Consider the following 22,657-nt stretch of genomic DNA (forward strand, 5'->3'; position numbering starts at 1 on the left):
TCTCCCTCCCTCGCTCGCTCTCCCCTCCGAACTAATCTGCGGGTGGCTGGCAGTGGGTGGAACTTACCTTCCGCCTCGCGCCAGCGCTGGAAGTTCTGGTGCCACTGCTCTGGTCTGGAACAGACCAGCATAGCGGCTAATCCATCCCGCGCCGGCACTGCATTGAGACGGAAGGTAAGTTCCGCCCGCTGCCTGCCAGCCAGCCACTCGCACATTAGTTCTGAGGGGAGAGCGAGCGAGGGAGGGAGAGCCCTAAGGTGAGGGAAGGGGGAAGGGATGGCCCCCCTTCTCCACCGCTGCTTACAGCTCTCCCTCTTCTTTGCGCTGCTCCCCTCCTGCTGGGGGCACACCTGGCTACCTATTCTGGGACATATACCCCTACCTACATATACTGGGCACATATAACCCTGACTATATATACTGGGGACATATACTCCTACCTACATATACTGGGGACATATACCCCTGGCCTGGCTGCATATTCTGGGACATATACCCCTACCTACATATACTGGGCACATATAACCCTGACTATATATACTGGGGACATATACCCCTACCTACATATACTGGGCACATATACCCCTGCCTACATATACTGGGCACATATACCCCTGCCTACATATACTGGGCACATATACCCCTGCCTACATATACTGGGCACATATACCCCTGCCTACATATACTGTGCACATATACCCCTGGTTACATATACTGGGCACATATACCCCTGGCTACATATACTGGGCACATATACCCTGCCTACATATACTGGGACATATACCCCTGGCCACATATACTGGGCACATATACCCCTGACTACATATATTGGGAACATATACCCCTGGCCTGGCTGCATATACTGGGCACATATACCCCTGGCTACATATACTGGGCACATATACCCCTGCCTACATATACTGGGGACATATACCCCTGGCTACATATACTGGGCAACATATACCTCTGGCTACATATACTGGGGACATATACCCCTGGCTACATTACCCCCTAGCTACATATACTGGGGACATATACCTCTGGCTACATATACTGGGCACATATACACCTGGCTACATATACTGGGCACATATACCCCTGGCAACATATACTAGGCACATATACCGGGGACATATACCCCTGAATACATATACTGGGCACATATACCCCTGGCTACTTGTTCTGGGGACATCTCTACCCCTGGCTACCTGTTCTGGGGACATCTATACCGCTGGCCACCTATTCTGGGGACATCTATACCGCTGGCCACCTATTCTGGGGACACCTATAGACCTGGGGCTACCTATTTTTGGGGAACCACTGCTGTCAGATTGAGTGTATTTTGGGGAACTGCTGCCAGGTGAGAGGTGTCTACCATATAAAGGGGGCATTCTGCCTATTTATGTAAATTGCTGTCTATTTATGTGCCTCATGACTGCTGAATTTGTCTTGTTGGGGGCCTTATGGTTACTGAATTTGTCTTGTTGGGGGCCTCATGATTGCTGAATTTGTCTCATAGGGGGCCTCATGATTTGTTGGGGGCCTCATGGTTACTGAATTTGTCTTGTTGGGGGCCTCATGATTTGTTGGGGGCCTCAAGAGCGCTGAATTTGTCTTGTTGGGGGGCTCGTGATTGCTGAATTTGTCTTGTTGGGGGCCTCATGATTTGTTGGGGGCCTCAAGAGCGCTGAATTTGTCTTGTTGGGGGGCTCGTGATTGCTGAATTTGTCTTGTTGGGGGCCTCATGATTGCTCAATTTGTCTTGTTGGGGGCCTCATGATTGCTGAGTTGGTCGTGTTGGGGGCCTCATGATTGCTGAATTGGCTGAATTTTGCAAGACAAAAGTTACTACAACAATGTGAATTTTGTGAAACGTGAACCTTAGAATTTCCAAATTAACTGAAGCATGAGGTCCCCCACCTCCGCACTTAAAACCACCATGCAAATGTTTGTTTTTATATTGGTTGGCTTAGTGGCCTTTACCTGACATAATTGTTTTCAAACAATAATAATAAGGAATACTGCATTAAAGGCGGACAAGCCCATGAACGTGGTGATACGGTATATGGCCTACACTTATGGCTCTAGGCCCCGCATGCGACACTCACCACAGGCCCCGCATACTCTAAGGCCGCCTCTGGCTCAGGCGCAGTGCACGTTGACTTGCAAGTCGGCGACAATGAAAGTGAGTCGTGGTGGGGGACCAGAGGATTGTTTGGTAACGTCGCTGGCACAAGGCAGCTACAGGGGGCTGGCAGAAGCCACAGGTAAGTGGAACTTTTTTTTTTTCTTAGATTCTTCAGGTCCGCTGTAAGGCTATGCCATCACCGGGCTGCTGCATCTGTGCCATGCATAGCTATAGGAATTCAGATTTTTTTTTTTTAATTATTTCAATCGGCTGCGTTTATGCATTTTGAATCATGTATGTAAAATGGACGCAATTCCCATGTAAACAGACATTTAGGAATTTTTTTTTTCCTACAGAGCAGGAAGCGCACACACACTAAAAAACTTCGCTGACGTTTTGCCGCATAATGGGAAATGCGTACTGGCGCAGATAAAACAGTCAGTGGGCTGCTTGAGAATCGGGGAGGGGGGTATTGCGTTCATCCTCTCCCCTCCCTTCTCACGTAGAGCACAGATAGCTAAATGTCGTGTCTGTGCGGTAAAAAAAAATTAAGTGCATTTTTCCAGTTAAGTGGCCTATACATTTCTTTTTTCCTACATCGCTGACACTTACAATAGCTTGTAAAACTCTGACAGATCAGACAAAGTTTGGACTAGTCCATCTCCTTATGGGGGATTATCAGGATTTTCTTTATTTTCAAAAGCATTTCCTGTACAGGAGTTGCTCAGTGCAACTGCCGAAATAGTGTGCAAGCAAATAGGGAGTCTGGCTGGCACCCTTGTATAGATCCTTCCCAGGGTGTGTTGCGAAATGTCACTATAAAAATCAAATTTCAACAGCAACTGGCCTGAGGGTATTAAGTGATAAAGATGCTAATTCTGCATTCAAAACTTTTTCTGCTGTTATGATTTGGAGTTATCAAATACCTTAGGAGCACTGGCCCTTTAATAGCCATTGCTATTCAGTTGCATGCTGCGGGTTCTATTTATCTATAATATATTCCTCCTCTTGCCGTTATCTCCCTGCCTAGCTGCCTAGCTGAAACATGATCCTCTGCTCACTTGTGTTTACGAGCAAGACTGAGGTGACTCAGCATTGGAAGAGAAAAGAAAAAAGTTAAGGGAAGAAATGACATCAGTATTTAGCCTTAAACTGTGGGCAAAAGACATGGTTCCCACCAGGAACAGAATTCTCTTAATTTACTATATAAAATTCACTGAAATCAAAACGTGGACAGTACAATACATGTGTTATGTAAGTAGATCAAGTATTTATCTACTTATATATGTGTTTTTTTCCCTGGCATAGTATGGCTAATCCTCCTGCTTTAAAGAATAAAGGGAATCCCCCATGAAAACATGGACTAGTCCAAAATCTGATGAATTTGTCAGATCTTTACTACCTACTGTAAGTGACAGCAACATCAGAAAAAGTAATGTATAGTTCACTTTACTCTTGGAGAAATTAACTTCTTATTTATACAGATGTATTTTAAAGAGGAACTTTAAACCCAGGATCGAACTTCATCCCAATCAGTAGCTGATACCCCCTTTCCCACGAGAAATCTTTACCTTTCCTCAAATAGATCATCAGGGGGTCTGTATGGCTGATATTGTGGTGAAACCCCTCCCACAGTGTGATGTCATGACCATGGTCCTGATTGTTTGCTGTCTGTGAACCTCGCTGCATTGTGGGAAATAATGGATTTTTCCAACTGCCAAGCAAGCAATATGTCCAAAGCACTCTCAGTAAACTAACATTCTGTACAATTCACCTGGCAGGACTAAAGATGTCACCACCAGTGATACATTCCTTAATGTAAATCAGGGAGAGGAAAGATTTTACAATGGGCAAACACTGACTAAATAATCTAGAAATGGATATTAGAAAAAAATTAGCAATTTTATTATGTTATTTTCACTACAGTTCTTCTTTACATTTTACATTTTTCATGCTAGTGGCAGGGCCGGTTCTATATGTTTTTCTGCCTGAGGCAAACTTGTGAGGATGCGCGCCTCCCCCCCCCCCCCGTAAATGGGAATGATCGCACAGAACCCAACAATTTACTCTGCTTCACTTAATGTTCTCACATGACATGCTGCAGCTCAACACAATAACACACTTGCTAGCTGCGAGTCTGTGACAAACACACTGCTCACCCTCAGCCAGTCCATTCCTCCTAAGTCAGGACAGCAGAGCCACCTCCTCCCTTCTGCTATGCAAGTCAAATAAAACACTGCTGCTCTCCTGCCTCCCTCCTCCTCACTTACTGCCAGACTCCTCACACAACACAACAAGCTGCTCCCCCCCCCCCCCCCCAACAATGACCTCTTCCCTTTGCTCTCCTCTCGCTTCTCCTCCTACTCTGACTGTATGCTGTTAGTGTAAACACAGTACAAAAATGCTGTCCCTGTAATCTCTGCGTCTGATGCAAATGTTTCACCTTGCTTCATGAGAGGACCGGCCCTGGATAGTGGCCTTAGGCCACATACACACATCAGACCATAGTCTTTTGAAAATGAAAGATCACAGACCAATTTTACCCCCTTCCATGTAGTATGAGAGCCATACCTTCACAGTCTTTTCTATGGAGCTGAACTCCCCATCAGAAAAAAAATCTTTGCAAGATGCTGCACACACAGATGCTGTACAGACACAAAAGATCAGTATCTGCAAAAGATCTGTTCCTGCCAAAGATCCGTTCCTGCAAATTGCATTCATAGTCTATGAGATCTGCAGATCATCATACACACCTTGTTTAACTGACATTCATCTGCAGATCAGACGATCCACCAGGATGGATTTTCAGATCTGCAGATGATTGTCTGATCTACAGATGAATGTCCATTAAACAAGGTGTGTATGATGATCTGCAGATCTCATAGACTATGAATGCAATTTGCAGGAACGGATCTTTGGCAGGAACAGATCTTTTGCAGATACTGATCTGTTGAATGTCTACAGCATCTGTGTGTGCAGCATCTTGCAAAGATTTCTATCTGATGGGGAGTTCAGCTCCATAGAATAGACTGTGTAGAGCAGGGGTGCCCAATAGGTCGATCGCGATCTACCGGTAGATCGCGACCGCCTGATCGGTAGATCGCGGCCTCTTGGCCGCGTCCCATTGAATTTAGCAGCCAGCAGCTGTAGAACGCAGTTTCTGCTGCTGGCCGCTGATCGCGAAGGAGGAGAGAGCCTGGCCAATCAAGGGAGCAGAGGCGCGCAGCCAATCAGGGGAGCAGAGGCACGCAGCCAATCAGGGGAGCAGAGGCGCGCAGCCAATCGGGAGCAGAGGCGCGCAGCCAATCAGGGGAGGAGAGGCGCGCAGCCATTCAGGGGAGCAGAGCAACTCCATTCACGCTGCCCACCGGAGCCTCGGCTGAGGGAGTGAATACCTGGACGCCGCCGCAGGAAGAAACCGGCCTTATACCCAGGTAACCTATACTGAAGGGATCTATACCTGGCTAACCTATACTGAAGGGACCTATACCCAGCTAACCTATACTGAAGGGACCTATACCTGGCTAACCTATACTGAAGGGACCTATACCCAGCTAACCTATACTGAAGGGACCTATACCCTGCTAACCTATACTGAAGGGACCTATACCCAGCTAACCTATACTGAAGGGACCTATACTTAGCTAACCTATACTGAAGGGACCTATACCCGGCTAACCTATACTGAAGGGACCTATACCCGGCTAACCTATACTGAAGGGACCTATACCCTGCTAACCTATACTGAAGGGACCTATACCCAGCTAACCTATACTGAAGGGACCTATACCCGGCTAACCTATACTGAAGTGACCTATACCTAACTATATTTCCGGGGGGGGGGGGGGGTGCATTTGAAACATCGGTAGATCTCCTGGCCTCAGCGAATTTTAAAGTAGCTCGCGAGGCGAAAAAGTGTGGGCACCCCTGGTGTAGAGTATGGCTCTCATACTACATGGAAGGGGGTAAAATTAGTCTGTGATCTTTCATTTTCAAAAGACTATAGTCTGATGTGTGTATGAGCCTTTAGACTGATCATATCAGCAGGCTATTCTTGCACATGTGTACATGGCTCTTTCTTGTGAGGCTGTGGACTCGTGGATCATCTTTCCTACCTTACCAGGGAGTGTCCAGTAGTGCATGCTGGGATGTGTAGTGTAGTCCTTTAGAACTGCCAGGACATGTTTATTTGCAGCTTGCTTTCTCTGTGAGATTATGTCTGCACATCAGTGACTGGATTTCCTGCTTACTTTCCATATGACTGTCAGCCTATTAAGTACATTATCTTCCATCAACCATAGATTTCTTGTGGCAGAATATATTATGGCTGAGCTAGGTATGACTCACTAGAAAAACAGTCAATATTGGAATGGGGGTTGGTTGACACCAAAATACATCACACAGTCGGTTAGGTTATGACCTAATGAGGAAATCAAGCTTTTTACAAATCTTTTTTTTTTCCTCATGTGGAATGATGTAAAAGTCACATTTAACATGTAGCAATATCATTGTCATTCCAGTGTAAATGACTCCACTGCTAGCAATATTTCTACATTAGTCTGCTCAAAGTGAAGGGAAAGAACAACAATGAATACTCAGCAATGTCTACCACTGTGAAAGTCCCCATTTTCCCTCACTGCACTCGCTGAGTTCAGCACAACAGAAGCACATCTTCCCGCTCCCTCTCTAGATCTACCTGCATCGTGTGTGCTGGTTTGTTTGGTTTTTTGTCTGTATCCTTTGAGCAGGGGCGGCCACAAAGGTCCGAGTCTTGGGCGGCAGCTGGCCAAGGGGCGGCTGGACATCGATGAGGGATTGCTGCATATGGAAGAAGAGGCTGCAAATGGAATATGTAAGCTGCAAATAAGGAGCAACACATGGGCATAGAGAGCTGCTGCTGCTCCTCAAGAGACCTGTATATAACTGAAGCAGGGCCGGATTTACCATAAGGCACTGTAGGCACGTGCCTACAGGCGCCAAACATTCCAAGGGCGGCTCTCCTTCCTCCCCGAATGTGTGCCTGCCTATGCAGAGTGATGTGGGATCGCAGTGTGACTCACCGCCGCTCATCAGCCCAGCCGCACAGCCAGCGTCCCCAGCAACCGCAGTCATACACTCCAGCGTAGTCAGCAGGGGGCGGTGCGTGCCGACATCTATTTGTTTTCTTCCTGCTCTGGCCACCAGGAACCAGGGGGGAACGGATCAACATGGGGGCTGTGGAAGGGGGGACAGAAAATGTTCCGCTCCCCGTTCTCACATGGCCTTGTCTCACTGGCCAATCATGTGCCACCCCAGGATCTGCCAGGAGAAAAGTAGGCGAAGGCGGAGATTGAAAGTTTGCAGCGGCAATGTTGCATGGGATGGATGTCAGCCAGGAAGACAAGACAGCTGAGGACAGTGAGGCTTTTGGGAGGTGAATGCTTCCATTACACTCTCCCTCTCTCCCCGTGTTCCCTTGCCACGGTAAATGTGTCTCTCTCTCTCTCTCTCTCTCTGATCTCCAGACAAGTGCAGCGGTGGTTCACTAGCCTCCTGCTGCTGGAGCCCGCCCCCCACAGCTTAATGATTCTTCTCTGCCTCTCTGCTCCAACCCGCTGATCTCTGCTTCCTGGATAAGGGATAGGTGTGTGTGTGGTAGCCCCCTGTGTGTGTATCTGTGTGTGTGAACCCCCTGCATCCTGTTGTCTGTGTGTGTGTGAACCCCCTGCATCCTGTTGTCTGTGTGTGTGTGAGCCCCGTGTCTTGGTGTGTATCTGTGTGTGTGTGAGCCCCGTGTCTTGGTGTGTATCTGTGTGTGTGTGAGCCCCGTGTCTTGGTGTGTATCTGTGTGTGCGTGAGCCCCCTGCGTCCTGGTGTCTGTGTGTGTGTGTGTGAGCCCCCTGCGTCCTGGTGTCTGTGTGTGTGTGAGCCCCCTGCGTCCTGGTGTCTGTCTGTGTGTGTGTGTGTGTGTGTGAGCCCCCTGCGTCCTGGTGTCTGTGTGTGTGAGCCCCCTGCGTCCTGTTGTCTGTCTGTGTGTGTGTGTGAGCCCCCTGCGTCCTGGTGTCTGTCTGTGTGTGTGTGAGCCCCCTGCGTCCTGGTGTCTGTCTGTGTGTGTGTGTGTGAGCCCCCTGCGTCCTGGTGTCTGTCTGTGTGTGTGTGAGCCCCCTGCGTCCTGGTGTCTATCTGTGTGTGTGTGTGTGTGTGTGTGTGTGTGTGTGTGTGTGTGTGTGTGTGTGTGTGTGTGTGTGTGTGTGTGTGTGAGCCCCCTGCGTCCTGGTGTCTGTGTGTGTGTGAGCCCCCTGCGTCCTGGTGTCTATCTGTGTGTGTGTGAGCCCCCTGCATCCTGGTGTCTGCGTGTGTGTGTGAGACCCCTGCGTCCTGGTGTCTATCTGTGTGTGTGTGTGTGTGTGTGTGTGTGTGTGTGAGCCCCCTGCGTCCTGGTGTGTGTGTGTGTGTGTGTGTGAGCCCCCTGCGTCCTGGTGTGTGTGTGTGTGCCCCCTGCGTCCTTGTGTGTGTGTGTGAGCCCCCTGCGTCCTGGTGTGTGTGTGTGTTTGTGTGTGTGTGTGTGAGCCCCCTGTGTCCTGGTATCTATCTGTGTGTGTGTGTGTGTGCCCCCTGCGTCCTGGGGTGTGTGTGTGTTTGTGCCCCCCGTGTCTTGATGTCTGTGTGTGAGTAATCACCCTGTGTCCTGATGTGTGTGCGTGTCTGTGTGTGAGTAATCACCCTGTGTCCTGATGTGTGTGTGTGTGTGTCTGTGTGTGAGCCCCCTGCATCCTAGTGTATGTGTGTGTGTGAGCCCCTTGCGTCCTGGTGTGTGTGTGTGTGTGCGCCCCCCCCCCCCCCTGTCTTGATGTCTGTGTGTGAGTAATCACCCTGTGTCCTGGTGTGTGTGTGTGTGTGAGCCCCCTGCGTCCTGGTGTCTATCTGTGTGTGTGTGAGCCCCCTGCATCCTGGTGTCTGCGTGTGTGTGTGAGACCCCTGCGTCCTGGTGTCTATCTGTGTGTGTGTGTGTGTGTGTGTGTGTGTGTGTGTGTGTGTGTGTGTGAGCCCCTTGCGTCCTAGTGTATGTGTGTGTGAGCTCCCTGCGTCCTGGTGTCTATCTGTGTGTGTGTGTGTGTGTGTGTGAGCCCCCTGCGTCCTGGTGTCTATTTGTGTGTGTGTGAGCCGCCTGCGTCCTAGTGTATGTGTGTGTGAGCCCCCTGCGTCCTGGTGTCTATCTGTGTGTGCGTGAGCCCCCTGCGTCCTGGTGTCTGTGTGTGTGTGTGAGCCCCCTGCATCCTGGTGTCTGTGTGTGTGTGAGCCCCCTGCGTCCTGGTGTCTGTCTGTGTGTGTGTGAGCCCCCTGCGTCCTGGTGTCTGTCTGTGTGTGTGTGTGAGCCCCCTGATGTCTGTGTGTGTGAGCCCCCTGCGTCCTGTTGTCTGTCTGTGTGTGTGTGAGCCCCCTGCGTCCTGGTGTCTGTCTGTGTGTGTGTGAGCCCCCTGCGTCCTGGTGTCTGTCTGTGTGTGTGTGAGCCCCCTGCGTCCTGGTGTCTGTCTGTGTGTGTGTGAGCCCCCTGCGTCCTGGTGTCTTTCTGTGTGTGTGTGAGCCCCCTGCGTCCTGGTGTCTGTGTGTGTGAGCCCCCTGCGTCCTGGTGTCTATCTGTGTGTGTGTGTGAACCCCCTGTGTCCTGGTGTCTATCTGTGTGTGTGTGAGCCCCCTGCATCCTGGTGTCTGTGTGTGTGTGAGACCCCTGCGTCCTGGTGTCTATCTGTGTGTGTGTGTGTGTGTGTGTGTGTGTGTGTGCCCCTTGCGTCCTAGTGTATGTGTGTGTGTGAGCCCCCTGCGTCCCGGTGTCTATCTGTGTGTGTGTGAGCCCCCTGCGTCCTGGTGTTTATCTGTGTGTGCGTGTGTGTGTCTGTGTGTGAGCCCCCTGCGTCCTGGTGTGTGTGTGTGTGTGTTTGTTTGTGTTTGTGTGTGTGTGTGTGTGTGTGTGTGTGTGTGTGTGTGTGTGAGCCCCCTGTGTCCTGGTATCTATCTGTGTGTGTGTGTGTGCCCCCTGCGTCCTGGGGTGTGTGTGTGTGTTTGTGCCCCCCGTGTCTTGATGTCTGTGTGTGAGTAATCACCCTGTGTCCTGATGTGTGTGTGTGTCTGTGTGTGAGTAATCACCCTGTGTCCTGATGTGTGTGTGTGTGTGTGTGTGTGTGTGTGTGTGTGTCTGTGTGTGAGCCCCCTGCATCCTAGTGTATGTGTGTGTGTGAGCCCCTTGCGTCCTGGTGTGTGTGTGCGCCCCCCCCCCCCCCCTGTGTCTTGATGTCTGTGTGTGAGTAATCACCCTGTGTCCTGATGTGTGTGTGTGTGTGTGTGTGAGCCCCCTGCGTCCGTGTGTGTGTGTGTGTGTGTGTGTGTGTGTGTGTGTGTGTGTGTGAGAGAGCGAGCCCCCTGCGTCCTGGTATCTGTGTGTGTGAGCCCCCTGCGTCCTGGTGTGTGTGTGTGTGAGCCCCCTGCGTCCTGGTGTGTGTGTGTGTGAGCCCCCTGCGTCCGTGTGTGTGTGTGTGCCCCCTGCGTCCTGGTGTCTGTGTGTGTGTGTGTGTGTGTGTGTGCCCCCTGCGTCCTAGTGTCTATCTGTGTTTGTGAGAGCCCCCTGCGTCCTGGTGTCTTTCTGTGTGTGTGAGCCCCCTGTGTCCTGCGGTCTGTGTGTGAGCGATCACCCTGTGTCCGTGTGTGTGTGTGTGTGTGTGTGTGTGTGTGTGTGCCCCCTGTGTCCTGGTATCTGTGTGTGTGTGTGAGCCCCCTGCGTCCTGGGGTGTGTGTGTGTGTTTGTGCCCCCCGTGTCTTGATGTCTGTGTGTGTGTGTGTGTGTGTGTGTGAGCCCCCTGCGTCCGTGTGTGTGTGTGTGTGTGAGAGAGCGAGCCCCCTGCGTCCTGGTATCTGTGTGTGTGAGCCCCCTGCGTCCTGGTGTGTGTGTGTGTGTGTGTGAGAGCCCCCTGCGTCCTGGTGTGTGTGTGTGTGCCCCCTGCGTCCTTGTGTGTGTGTGTGAGCCCCCTGCGTCCTGGTGTGTGTGTGTGTTTGTGTGTGTGTGTGTGAGCCCCCTGTGTCCTGGTATCTATCTGTGTGTGTGTGTGTGTGCCCCCTGCGTCCTGGGGTGTGTGTGTGTTTGTGCCCCCCGTGTCTTGATGTCTGTGTGTGAGTAATCACCCTGTGTCCTGATGTGTGTGCGTGTCTGTGTGTGAGTAATCACCCTGTGTCCTGATGTGTGTGTGTGTGTGTCTGTGTGTGAGCCCCCTGCATCCTAGTGTATGTGTGTGTGTGAGCCCCTTGCGTCCTGGTGTGTGTGTGTGTGTGCGCCCCCCCCCCCCCCCCCGTGTCTTGATGTCTGTGTGTGAGTAATCACCCTGTGTCCTGGTGTGTGTGTGTGTGTGTGTGTGTGTGTGTGTGTGTGTGTGTGTGTGTGTGTGTGTGTGTGTGTGTGAGCCCCCTGCGTCCGTGTGTGTGTGTGTGTGTGTGTGTGTGTGAGAGCGAGCCCCCTGCGTCCTGGTATCTGTGTGTGTGAGCCCCCTGCGTCCTGGTGTCTGTGTGTGTGTGTGTGTGTGTGTGAGCGCCCTGCGTCCTGGTGTCTGTGTGTGTGTGTGTGCCCCCTGCGTCCTGGTGTCTGTGTGTGTGTGTGTGCCCGTGCCCCCTGCGCCCTGGTGTCTGTGTGTGTGTGTGTGCCCCCTGCGTCCTAGTGTCTATCTGTGTTTGTGAGAGCCCCCTGCGTCCTGGTGTCTTTCTGTGTGTGTGAGCCCCCTGTGTCCTGCGGTCTGTGTGTGAGCGATCACCCTGTGTCCGTGTGTGTGTGTGTGTGTGTGTGTGAGCCCCCTGCGTCCTGGTGTCTGTGTGTGCCCCCTGGTGTCTTTCTGTGTGTGTGAGCCCCCTGTGTCCTGCGGTCTGTGTGTGAGCGATCACCGTGTGTGTGTGTGTGTGTGTGTGTGTGTGTGTGTGTGCCTCCTGTGTCCTGATGACTGTGTGCCCTAACCCCCACTTATTCCTAACACTAACCACCCCACCTACTTTCTACATTACCTTGCGTGGTTTTATTTAATAAGAAAAAGGGGTGTGATTTGAAGGGGCGTGGCCTGTGTTAAGGGGCGGGGTTGAGTGCCTATAGGCTCCTGAGCTGTAAATCCGGCCCTGAACTGAAGGGGGCTGCTGTGCATGAAGGTTAGACATGGAAGAGGGAGCTGCACAAGAATTACGAAGGGGGTGCTGCACATGGAAGGGGAGCTGCAAGCAGAGGTATAACTAGAAATCACTGGGCCCCCTGTAAAACTTTGGACGGGGCCCCCACTCTCGCTTTCTGCTCAGGTAAATTGAGAACCAATGTAATTCAGTTGGTTAGTACACACTTCAATGTGTTTTCCCCAGGCAGATAAAAGACAGCAGGGAAGCACTACACACATTTTTTCTAGGAATTACATAAGTTTCTGTGATAAAACGTGCATGTTTTTACACATACTGACACACATGGTATGCGGAAAACGCATACAGAAAACTAACAGGCGAGTGTGCCACCCAGCCTCAGCTTATTACACTGACTCTGTCCACCTCTGATGGAGCAGAACTGGCTCTGCAGACTTCTCCAGCATCACTATAGTGCACAGCACTTGGGAAGGGGGTAGAGAGGCTGGGTGTTGTACACAAGAGCCTGCTGCACACTGAATAGGGACTGTCTACAAATCTTTGTATGATTCCTTATTAATAGCTGAGCAGATGCAGTCATTAGAACAATTGTGCAGAGAGCAGAACATTTTTTCTCTCAGTGCCCTTAGTTGTAAGTCTCTCTGGACAGGGAAAAGAAACGTCTCTCCCCATGGGGCCTCCTGCTGCTGCTGGGCCCCCCTGCGGTTGCCTCCCTTGCAGGGTCTTTTGTTACGCCCCTGGCTGCAAGAAAAACTATAAATCCATCCTTGCCTTTGAGCAGAGAACTAGGCATGAACTGACCCTAGGCACCAGAGCCGGATCATCCACAAGGCAATTCTAGGCAGCTGCCTAGGGCCTGGAGAGAATCTAAGGTGGATGCTACCCCCCACCAAATCTTATTTTAAAAAAAGTCGGGTGATCATTGGGGGTGGGTGAAGAATGCTATCTTGTCTAAGGCCCCACATTTTATAGTAATCCTTTTCTGCTAGGCAACCTAATACAGGTCAATAGTTGGGGACCACACGGCTCTGGCTCTTTAAGGACCTGATCCCTTTTCATTTTTTTCTTTTGTGACCACTGTGATTGGCTCACAGTGATTACAGGGTCCGGAGCCAATGTTGGTACGGAGCTCAGCTGTCACTAGACATGTTTACTAATTAGTCACTAATTTAATAATTAGTCATGTCTCCAAAGATGCCATTAGACATGTGATAAAGGTTTCATAGCGCCTTTTTATCTTTGTAGCTTAAAAAATACCAGTAAATCTATACAGTATAGACATGACTGTATCCAATACATACATCAGACTGGGAAAGGATTGCATGAGTCACCTATACCAACATAAGAAGGCAGACAATGGGAAAACATGGTTTGCTGGGATGGAATATTTCCCAGAAGATTCCTGTTTTTGCAATGAACTGTTCCATATGGAATGAAAACAGACATAAACAAATCTATTTAGAGTGGGATAAAACAACATTCAATAAAATGTGTTTCCTACTTTGTATTACCCATACAGTTATCATATTTGCTTTTGTGCACAAGTAACACTGTCTGTCTACAAATTCCCAAAATACAGTTTATCTGCTCTGAAAGCTGCATTTGATTGCATAGCTGCTGCATTTATATTTTAAAATCTATCTAGTGATCACTTCTCAAATGCACATATACTACAAGCAGTGAGAGCTCAGTTTCTGTACTTTGCTTATGTTTACTAAATGTATCTGACAAAGGAATGTAAACAAAGATAATGTCATCAACTCTTGTTCCACTGAAGAACAAAGTGTTGTGTGTAACTGTGTGAATGCTCTTCTGCTACAATTTTTTTGTGGTAGTAGATTTTATACTGTAAATAATCTTTTAAAGCAAAGAGGAAATGAGTTTCAGACTACTTTAAAGGATACCAGATCACAAACACATATAAGAAACGGGGGGAGCAGGCATGTATGGTGAGCTGTCCTGATGCTCACCGCTCCCCCCTGTTCTCCTTTCTGCCGCCCCCTGTAGCTGCAATTGCCCTGTGTTCTGGACTGCCGGGTCGGGAGCATTGCGGCTTTCTGGCCGGGCTGCACGAATGCTGTAGCACGCAACCTCTGCCGGCACCCCCTTGGCTGGGGCCGGGATGCGTGTGACGTCATCATCTAGCGTGTGACGTCAAGGTACATCTAGCAATTTTGCTTGAATCGACTAAGCGATCGACTTTATTGGGCAATCAACTCAAAAGTCAATCAACAGGTGGCCCACACACTACAAGCGAGATCCTATGCCATTCTCCTTCACATTCGATCTGAACAGTGTTGTGCCTCTATGCTCTGAAACCAAAAATCGTTACTTTATTGATCAAAATCTAACAGTAGCCGATTCCTGTATGATTGACCAACTTATTCCATCCTGCACAATTGATAAAGTCAATTCCAGAAGATTTTGGATAGTTTTCATCTATCGAGCACTCTGGGACACACTTGATTCTCTTACAATTCAATACAATTATTGAATCAAATGATCTATTGTACAAAAATCGCTAGATGTATGACCAGTTGGCCACCATTTCACAGTGCTCAGTTGCATTGTAGAATAATTCTGCATGTCAGCTCACTGCCCATACAATTCTATGGGGCTGTCCACCTTACTGCGTTGTAACTGATCGCATAATTTTAACTCACTGCATGCAGGCTTAATATTAAAGTCTATGTCCAGTCACACTCATAACACATGCACTGACCACTCACTGTGAACCTAGCCTAATGGTCTGCTCAATTGAAGGGAAAAAAATCGGTCTGTGTATGTGCCAGGCTTTATAGGAGGTAATACTGATATATTAAGCTATATTAAACTATCCATCCAACTCTTCTTCCAGTTATTGTTAAAAATGTCCCAGGTACCTCTAATTCACAGGAAAATGGCCACTGTCTCTGGTGCAGGGGTTGGGGTGCACTGTGTCGTATGCTACGGTAATCTAGGACTCCATTCATTTTATAGCGTTGGTAATGGGATCAAGTCTCATGCCAGGTACTCACCATGCCCCAGATCGACGGGTCGAATCGATAATTTCAGAAAAGGTCTGATCATTTTTCTGTTCGATTTTGTACAGAAGTGATCATAAAATCAATCAGAAAAAAAGGATCGGAAATCAGATCGGATCTGTTGGAAATTATCGATTCGACCCATCGATCTGGCGGGATATTGCATGGTGTGTATCAAGCAACAAATATCCACAGTTGAGCTCTGTTACATGAAGGTCTAAGGCCACAAGGTCAACTCTAAGGGCTTGTTCAAACTAAGGACGTTTTGTGCCTTTTTTTCAAGCGCAGGCGATTCTCTATGAGAAGGTTCATATCAGCGCGTTTCGTCCGCTTTGCACTCCGCAATGCGGTGCCTGTACCATTTAGTGGGGCAATTTTGCTCTAATGGAAGATATAGGAAGAGCGCTTAAACGCTCGCAAAATTGCTTTGTGCGGCGATTGCGTTCGCGATTTTAAGAATAAATACATTGTATTTATTATCTTCCGGGTCAAAGAGTTTACTTCTTGACTTGTGTCAGGGAGTGAATTAAAAAAAATCGTTTCGCAAAACGCTTTAGAAAATCAATTTTTAAAAAACGTAGATCGCAGGCGCTAAGAAAAATCAAGCACAAAATCGCAAAACACCTGCATGTCTGTCACCCCTGGAAGTCCTTTAGATGGTCATACATCTAGCAATTTGACCAATCATTTTTCTCAAATCGAGAAAGAGCGTTCCATTGTGCGAGATCAACAGTAATATGCAAATATCTGAGTGAATCGCAGCGATTTGTCGATCGATGGAAGACGTCGGTCGCTCGCCAAGGAATCGGCTACCGCTCACACGATTTTGATCGACAAATAAACTTTTTTTGAATTCGGAGCATAGAGACGCAATATTGTTCAGATTGATAAGTAAAGACAAATCACGTAGGATATGCATTGAAGAGTATGTGGGCCACTAGTCGATCGACTTTCCATCAATCGACCACACTGTAGCTGATCAACCAGTAAAGCTGATCACCTAAGGTGGCCGTACATCAGGCAACTTGGCGGCTGATTGACTATCTTATTCGATTATTATAATCAACTTGGATGAAAATCGGTGCTGCCAAGTGCATGCCCGATCGACGATATGACCAATTTCGGGTCAAACATATCGATCGGACATGCTGCAAGATGTTGGGCCATCGTGGTCGATCAGGTGCATGGTGGTAAAGGCAAGCGATATCGGGATGAACGTTGAATGCGACAAAACCCCCAACGCTGTCCACCATATTCAACGTCGGTGCCCAATGCACTATACATCGAAACTGACCCGGAATTTGATCAGAGAGAGAGATCGGTCTCTTGGTGGAATCTGCCCATACATCGCTAGATGTATGGCTAGCTTTAATCGTTGCATACAGAACATCTAGACGGGTGGCTATCTTTAGCAAAGTCACCCAGATGACTATCACCCCTGTCCAGTCCTTGTCACCGTCCCTCAGATGTCTGTCACTACTGGCTGTCCTCCTCAACACAGTCTCTCAAAAGCCTGTCACCTCTTCCTGTCAGTCCACAGCACAGTCCCCCAGAAGCATGCCACCCCTGGCTGTTCTTAGCACAAGTCCCTCACAAGTCACCATGGTCAGGCCCGTTGCGGTTGAGGGCTGTTGTGAAAGGTCGTGCTTGCGTCAGCTGGAGCTAGAAAACAGCCCTTAGAAAAATAGGAAGCAACTGGTTATTTTAGCCACTGCAGTGTCTCATCCCACACAGAGGAAATGAACAATATCAGAAAAACGGATCCTGGCTATCAGAAGCCGAGTGTTTCCTGAATTTGTCTGTATTGAGGATGTCGATAAAATAATCAACAGTGTGCACGAATTCCGAGGAAGAGGCAGCCAGGAAAACACTTAACAGCTTCTGAGGCCAGATTTACTCCTATCAAGAGCTCAAGGTTTCCTGTATGAACGGAAAGGGGGTCAGTCTGCACCTCTCTGGCCGCTCCAGACTAATTAGCAGCGTGACCAGGCTCTGCTTGTTCAGCCTCATCCCGGGGGACGGAGGGGCACAGGAACCAGAGACGGGGCTGAGTGCTATCACAGCAGCGCTGGGCTTTCCTGACCCGCAGCAGCTCGTCTGATCCCCCGCACCACATAATGCAGCAACCTTACATTACTCTGCACACAGGCACATATACTAGTGATTACACTCCCACACTATTGGTTCAGCAATCACTGATACTCAAGATTGCCTCCCTGAAACTGCCACGGATCGTTAGCTGTCTAGGAAATTATCGCCTGAGTTTATCACAACCAGGAACGTATCCTGGGGGAGGGGGTAGGTGTGTGTATTAAATATGTGTATTTGTTTATTAAATACACGTGTAAAATGGCGGTTATTACATTTGATAAAACCACATTATAAAATACAATGGAAAATATAAGACAGCATAAAAAAATATAAAACGGAGTTCCGGAAAAAAGTATATGTGATATATCCCCCAAAACGCACCCTTATACTGTACAGTAGTTGATGATTGTGGCAGTCATATTTGGAGATAGATAGATATTCGATTTTAATGTAATATACTGCAGTGAGTATGAGTGTATACTGAGTGAGTATGAGTATTTTCGATAAGGGGCATTTCAAAGACTGTTCATTGATGGGATATATAGTGGATTCTGGAAAGAGATGTCCATATTTTTGTTTAAAACAGAAAAAAAATGCACCTGGCTCAAAATTTAATCTGAAAAATCGCTAAACAGAAAAATCACTTTATCTCAAGTAAAAAAAAACAACAATAATTTATGATTTCCGATTAGATGATTAGGACTACAGTGATATAATAATAATAATAATAATAATAATAATAATAATAATAAGTAGTAGTAGTAGTAGTAGCAGCAGTGTTTTAGGCAAAGTATTACATTATACCCACTCCAATATCTTTACTTTGGAATATACATCCATACAACTAAGCTGACTAGAATTACTAGAGTACAGCACTCCACTTGAGTTTTACTATAATTAAATCAGAGATAACATCTTGTTATGTAGGGTTTAATATGTTTTGCACATGGTTAACACTTATTAAACAGTAACACGCATGTCTGTGGTGAGTGTAATAGATGGTGACTGATAGACCGAGCAATACACATGACCCTTATGCAGTTAACTTTTCTCCCAGGAGATCATTTTTCATCTTCTCTAAAACAAATTAAAAATACTACTTTTCAACACTTAGCAATTGAAAAAGTACTAAAAAGCAAGTAAAAGGTTCTTTTTTAATTGTAGAGTGATGAAAGGTTAATCTAAACAGAAGATGAAAAGTTATCTTCTAAGAGAAAACTTAGGAGAAAAGGGCCTGTATGCAAATAACTTCTCTTGAGTTATCACCATGGAGATAATTTTCATCTTCTCTTTTAAAATAACTTTTCAATGTTTTATGATTTAAAAAGTACTCAGACGTTGGTGGAAAAGTACTATTAAAATTATTTTGAGTATTTTCTAACTTGCTGGGGGTTTAAAAATATCACCTAGGAGAAAATGTAGAAGAAAAAGTGACTTGAATAAGGGCCCATATGTAATTCACTTTTTCTCCTGAGTTCTCTCCTAGGAGATAATTTTTCATTTTCGATGTAAAAAAAAATTCCCAGCACTTTTAAACCAAAAAAGTACCAAAAAGTAGGAGAAAGGGTACTATCAAAATTATTTGGAGTATTTTCTTTCTTTCTGATGGCTTAAAAGGCATTTTATCGACAAGTTGAAAAATATCACCTAGGTGAGAACTCAGGAGAAAAAGTGACTTGCATATAGGCCCTTGTCATAATAAATGCATTTTAAAGAGGAACTGTAACAGCAAAACGTCCCTTGGGGGGTACTCACCTCGGGTGGGGGAAGCCTCAGGATCCTAATGAGGCTTCCCTCGCCGTCCTCTGTCCCTCGGGGGTCTCGCGGAAAGCCCTCCGTACAGCCGTGACGTAATATTTACCTTCCTGGCTCCTGCGCAGGCTCTCTGACGGCTGTCGGCTCCGAAGTAGGCGGAAATACCCGATCGCCGTCGGGTCCGCTGTACTGCGCAGGCGCAAGTCTCCGGCGCCTGCGCAGTAGAGCGGACCAGACGGAGATCGGGTATTTCCGTCTATTTCCGAGCAGAAAGCAGCCACAGCGCCCCCGCTGGAGCCAGCAAAGGTAAATATTGAAATTACAGTCGGGCCTGTCGCAGACTGTTCAGAGGGCTGCAGCGAGACCCCCGTGGGACGGAGGACGGCGTGGGAAGCCTCATTAGGATCTGGAGGCTTCCCCCACCCGAGGTGAGTACCCCCCAGGGGATCTTTTCTAAGTTACAGAGTCTCTTTAAACCATCAGCAAGCAAGCAAATACTCAAAATACATTTCATAGTACTTTTCACCAACCTTTGAGCACTTTTTCAGTTGTAAAATGGTGAAAAGTTATTTTAAAGTGAAGATGAAAATGATTTCCTATGAGATTACTCAGGAGAAAAAGTAAATTGCATATGAAGGTATGAGAATATATATAGGAATAAAACATAGTAGAAAAGTAGTAAAGGGCATCTTGCCTGGAGTAAGATTCAATATACATTTATTTTTCCCTTTGTTGTCACTTACTATAGGCTGCAAAAATCGAACAGATCTGACAGATTTTGAAATAGTCCATTTCCTCATGGGGATTCGCAGAGTTTTCTTTAATTTTAAAAGCATTTCCTGAATGACAGTTGCTCAGTCCAATTGCCAAAATAGTGTGCAAGGAGTAGGGAGGTCAGACAGCACCTTAGATCTTTTCCAGGGAATGCTTTTCAAAATAATAATAATAAAAAAAAATACAGAGAAATTGAATCCCCTATGAGGAGAGGGAGTAGTCCAAAACCTGTCAGATTTTCCATATTTACAACTTACTGTTAGTGACAACAAGGTAGGAGGGACCAAACATAGTGGATTGTACTCTGGGAGAAACATAACAAGTGTGTATTTTAAGTTTTAACATTTTCCTGATAGCAGTCCTTTAATGGTATATAGGCCAACAATCCACCCATATCACTTGTAAATTAGTGCCCAGTCTTCCCAGTACTCACGTGGTGCCACTGCAAAAGGGGGGGGGGGGCAAACTTACTTTACGATCTCATTTTAAATGCATCATATATTTTTAACAAAAAAGTTCTCTATTTGCTTTTCATCTTCAAAGCTAAGATTAGAATCAGCTCTGTTCCTATGAAATGAACCCGCCTAAGCTGTTAAAGTTGAACTGAGTTTCTTGTGGTTTTTTTTTTGTTTTCTACTACATCATACTGAAAGGTTTTGAGACAAATACAAATCAAAACAGCCACAGAAGCAGATTTCAATTCCTCTGAATGATGTAGCGCTCCAGAGGAAGGGAGTTGTGAGAAACGGAACAGGACCCGCGATTAGGCAAGTATTGAGAACTTTCTGCAAGCCCTGAGGATTAATTGGGTATTGTATGGAGATACCCCCCTCTCTGCCCCCACATAGGCAATAATAGAGAACGCAGTAGTAAATTGACTTACCCAGAGTGTCGTGTCTGATGAGGGCATGGGCATAGTCACCCATGGGTCTTGGAAAAGGGTACAGGGTGTTCTGGAAGCTGCTGGTCCCATAGGAGGCTGCCAGAGCCGCAGGGTGGGAAAAAGCCGGGTGGATGGGCGTGGGTTCATAGATTGGTGTCCGGTAGGTGGCCACCAGGCTGGTAAAGGATGAGTTCGGAGATGGCAGGGTGGGGGTTGGCATGGCCGGGCTCCCGTTAGCAGCTGCATTCCTCCCAAGGATGTCATCGATGTAGAAGGGTGTGGGGTGCACCGGCTGCAGCGGGGTGGGCGCATAGAGGGGAATGCTGAGTCCCATGGCAGCAGCAGAGCTGGAATGCTGGTATTGCATGACTTAGAGGGGGTCCTCGCTGCTCCCCACTCCTGCTGGGGGACAATCCTCTGAGTGATGTATAATCCACCTGCCTGAAGATCTGCCTGCTCTGATCACCTGCCTGGGTTTAAATGGCACAAGAAGCTGCTGCCCTGCGCGCTGACATGTCTCCAGCCCCGCAGCAGCCCTCCATGGCTTTCTATGGCAGTGGGCGTGCCCCTCCCGGGCTCTCTGCGCTTCCTGCCCTTCTTCTCTCTCAACGGGATTGGCCCAGGGTAACCTAGCCACGCCCATGACTGGCATATCCCTGTTTTAAGTAAAGTCCACGGGCGCCAATCAGAGGCTGCTGCTAATCCGTATGCAGATGAGGAGGCGGCTGTACCTCCCTAGTGTAGCTGCAGAGCTGTACTGTACATGTCCTGTGTATACATCTATTAATGTATAGTGTATCATGTATTGCAGCCATCACATTAAAAGCGAGAGTGATATGGAGGCTGCTGTATTTATTTCCTTTTAAGCAATACCAGTTGCCTGGCTGTCCTGCCGATACTTCTAGCCATTGACCCTGAGCAAGCATGCAGCAGATCAGGTGTTTCTGACATTCTTGTCAGATCTGATAAGATTAGCTGCATGCTTGTTTCTGGTGTTATTCAGACACTTCTGCAGCCAGTGATCAGCGGGGCTGCCAGGCAACTGGCATTGCTTAAAAGGAAACACATATGGCAGCCTCCATATACCTTTCACTTCAGGTGTCCTTTAAGGAACACTCCAACCCCTAAAGCAATATCAGCCTGTGTATTGTGGCTGCACAGATAAAGGTCTCATTTATCAAGATATCTGCAAAAAGGACCTGGTGCAAATAAAGTTCAGCATTTTTCTCTTATCGACAAATCAGATCCATGCTTTCCTCGACAGCTGACAGCTCCTGTTTTCTCTAACCAAATACTACTACCAATAATAATAACAACCATAGTAAGGTCATACAGTATGTCCCCATGCAAACGTTTCAAAAACTAACGTGTCTAATATAAACAAAAGTGTTTTATGTATCATAGAATTGAAGTATCTTGTGTGGTTTTACTGGTTAGTAAGACTGGAGGGAGAGATAACAGTGCAAGGATGACTACTTTCATAGCGTGTACAGTATTAGGCTATGAACGCTGATATTTGTATTCAATTACTTCCCTATTACAAATAAGCGGAAGATAAAGAACTGAAATCTCTCAGCACCAATACGAGAAACCTTTCATAGCAGTGATGTACTGATGTCTGTGTATCCTGTGAGTGGTGCTGTGAATGGACCCGTCAGTGGTGCTGTGATTGCATCTGCGATTGCTCCTGTCAGTGGTCCTGTTAGTGGCACTCTCAGTGGTACTGTTAGTGGTACTCTCAGTGGTCCTGTTAGTGGTACTCTCAGTGGTCCTGTTAGTGGTACTCTCAGTGGTCCTGTTAGTGGTACTCTCAGTGGTCCTGTTAGTGGTACTCTCAGTGGTACTGTTAGTGGTACTCTCAGTGGTCCT

At 47.6% G+C, this 22,657-nt stretch overlaps 1 protein-coding gene across 1 annotated transcript in view; it reads right to left on the minus strand.

The window, feature by feature from the left end:
• Positions 1 to 21,317, minus strand: part of HHEX (hematopoietically expressed homeobox) — a 45,462-nt gene extending 24,145 nt beyond the window's left edge. Inside the window, exon 1 of the mRNA XM_068255118.1 lies at positions 20,789 to 21,317. Within this exon, the coding sequence (XP_068111219.1) occupies positions 20,789 to 21,155 (367 nt within the window). The 5' untranslated portion in view covers positions 21,156 to 21,317. The remainder of the gene's footprint in view (positions 1 to 20,788) is intronic.
• Positions 21,318 to 22,657: the final 1,340 nt, after the last annotated feature.

This window comes from Hyperolius riggenbachi, chromosome 10 (assembly GCF_040937935.1).
Source record: "Hyperolius riggenbachi isolate aHypRig1 chromosome 10, aHypRig1.pri, whole genome shotgun sequence".
NCBI lineage: Eukaryota > Metazoa > Chordata > Amphibia > Anura > Hyperoliidae > Hyperolius > Hyperolius riggenbachi.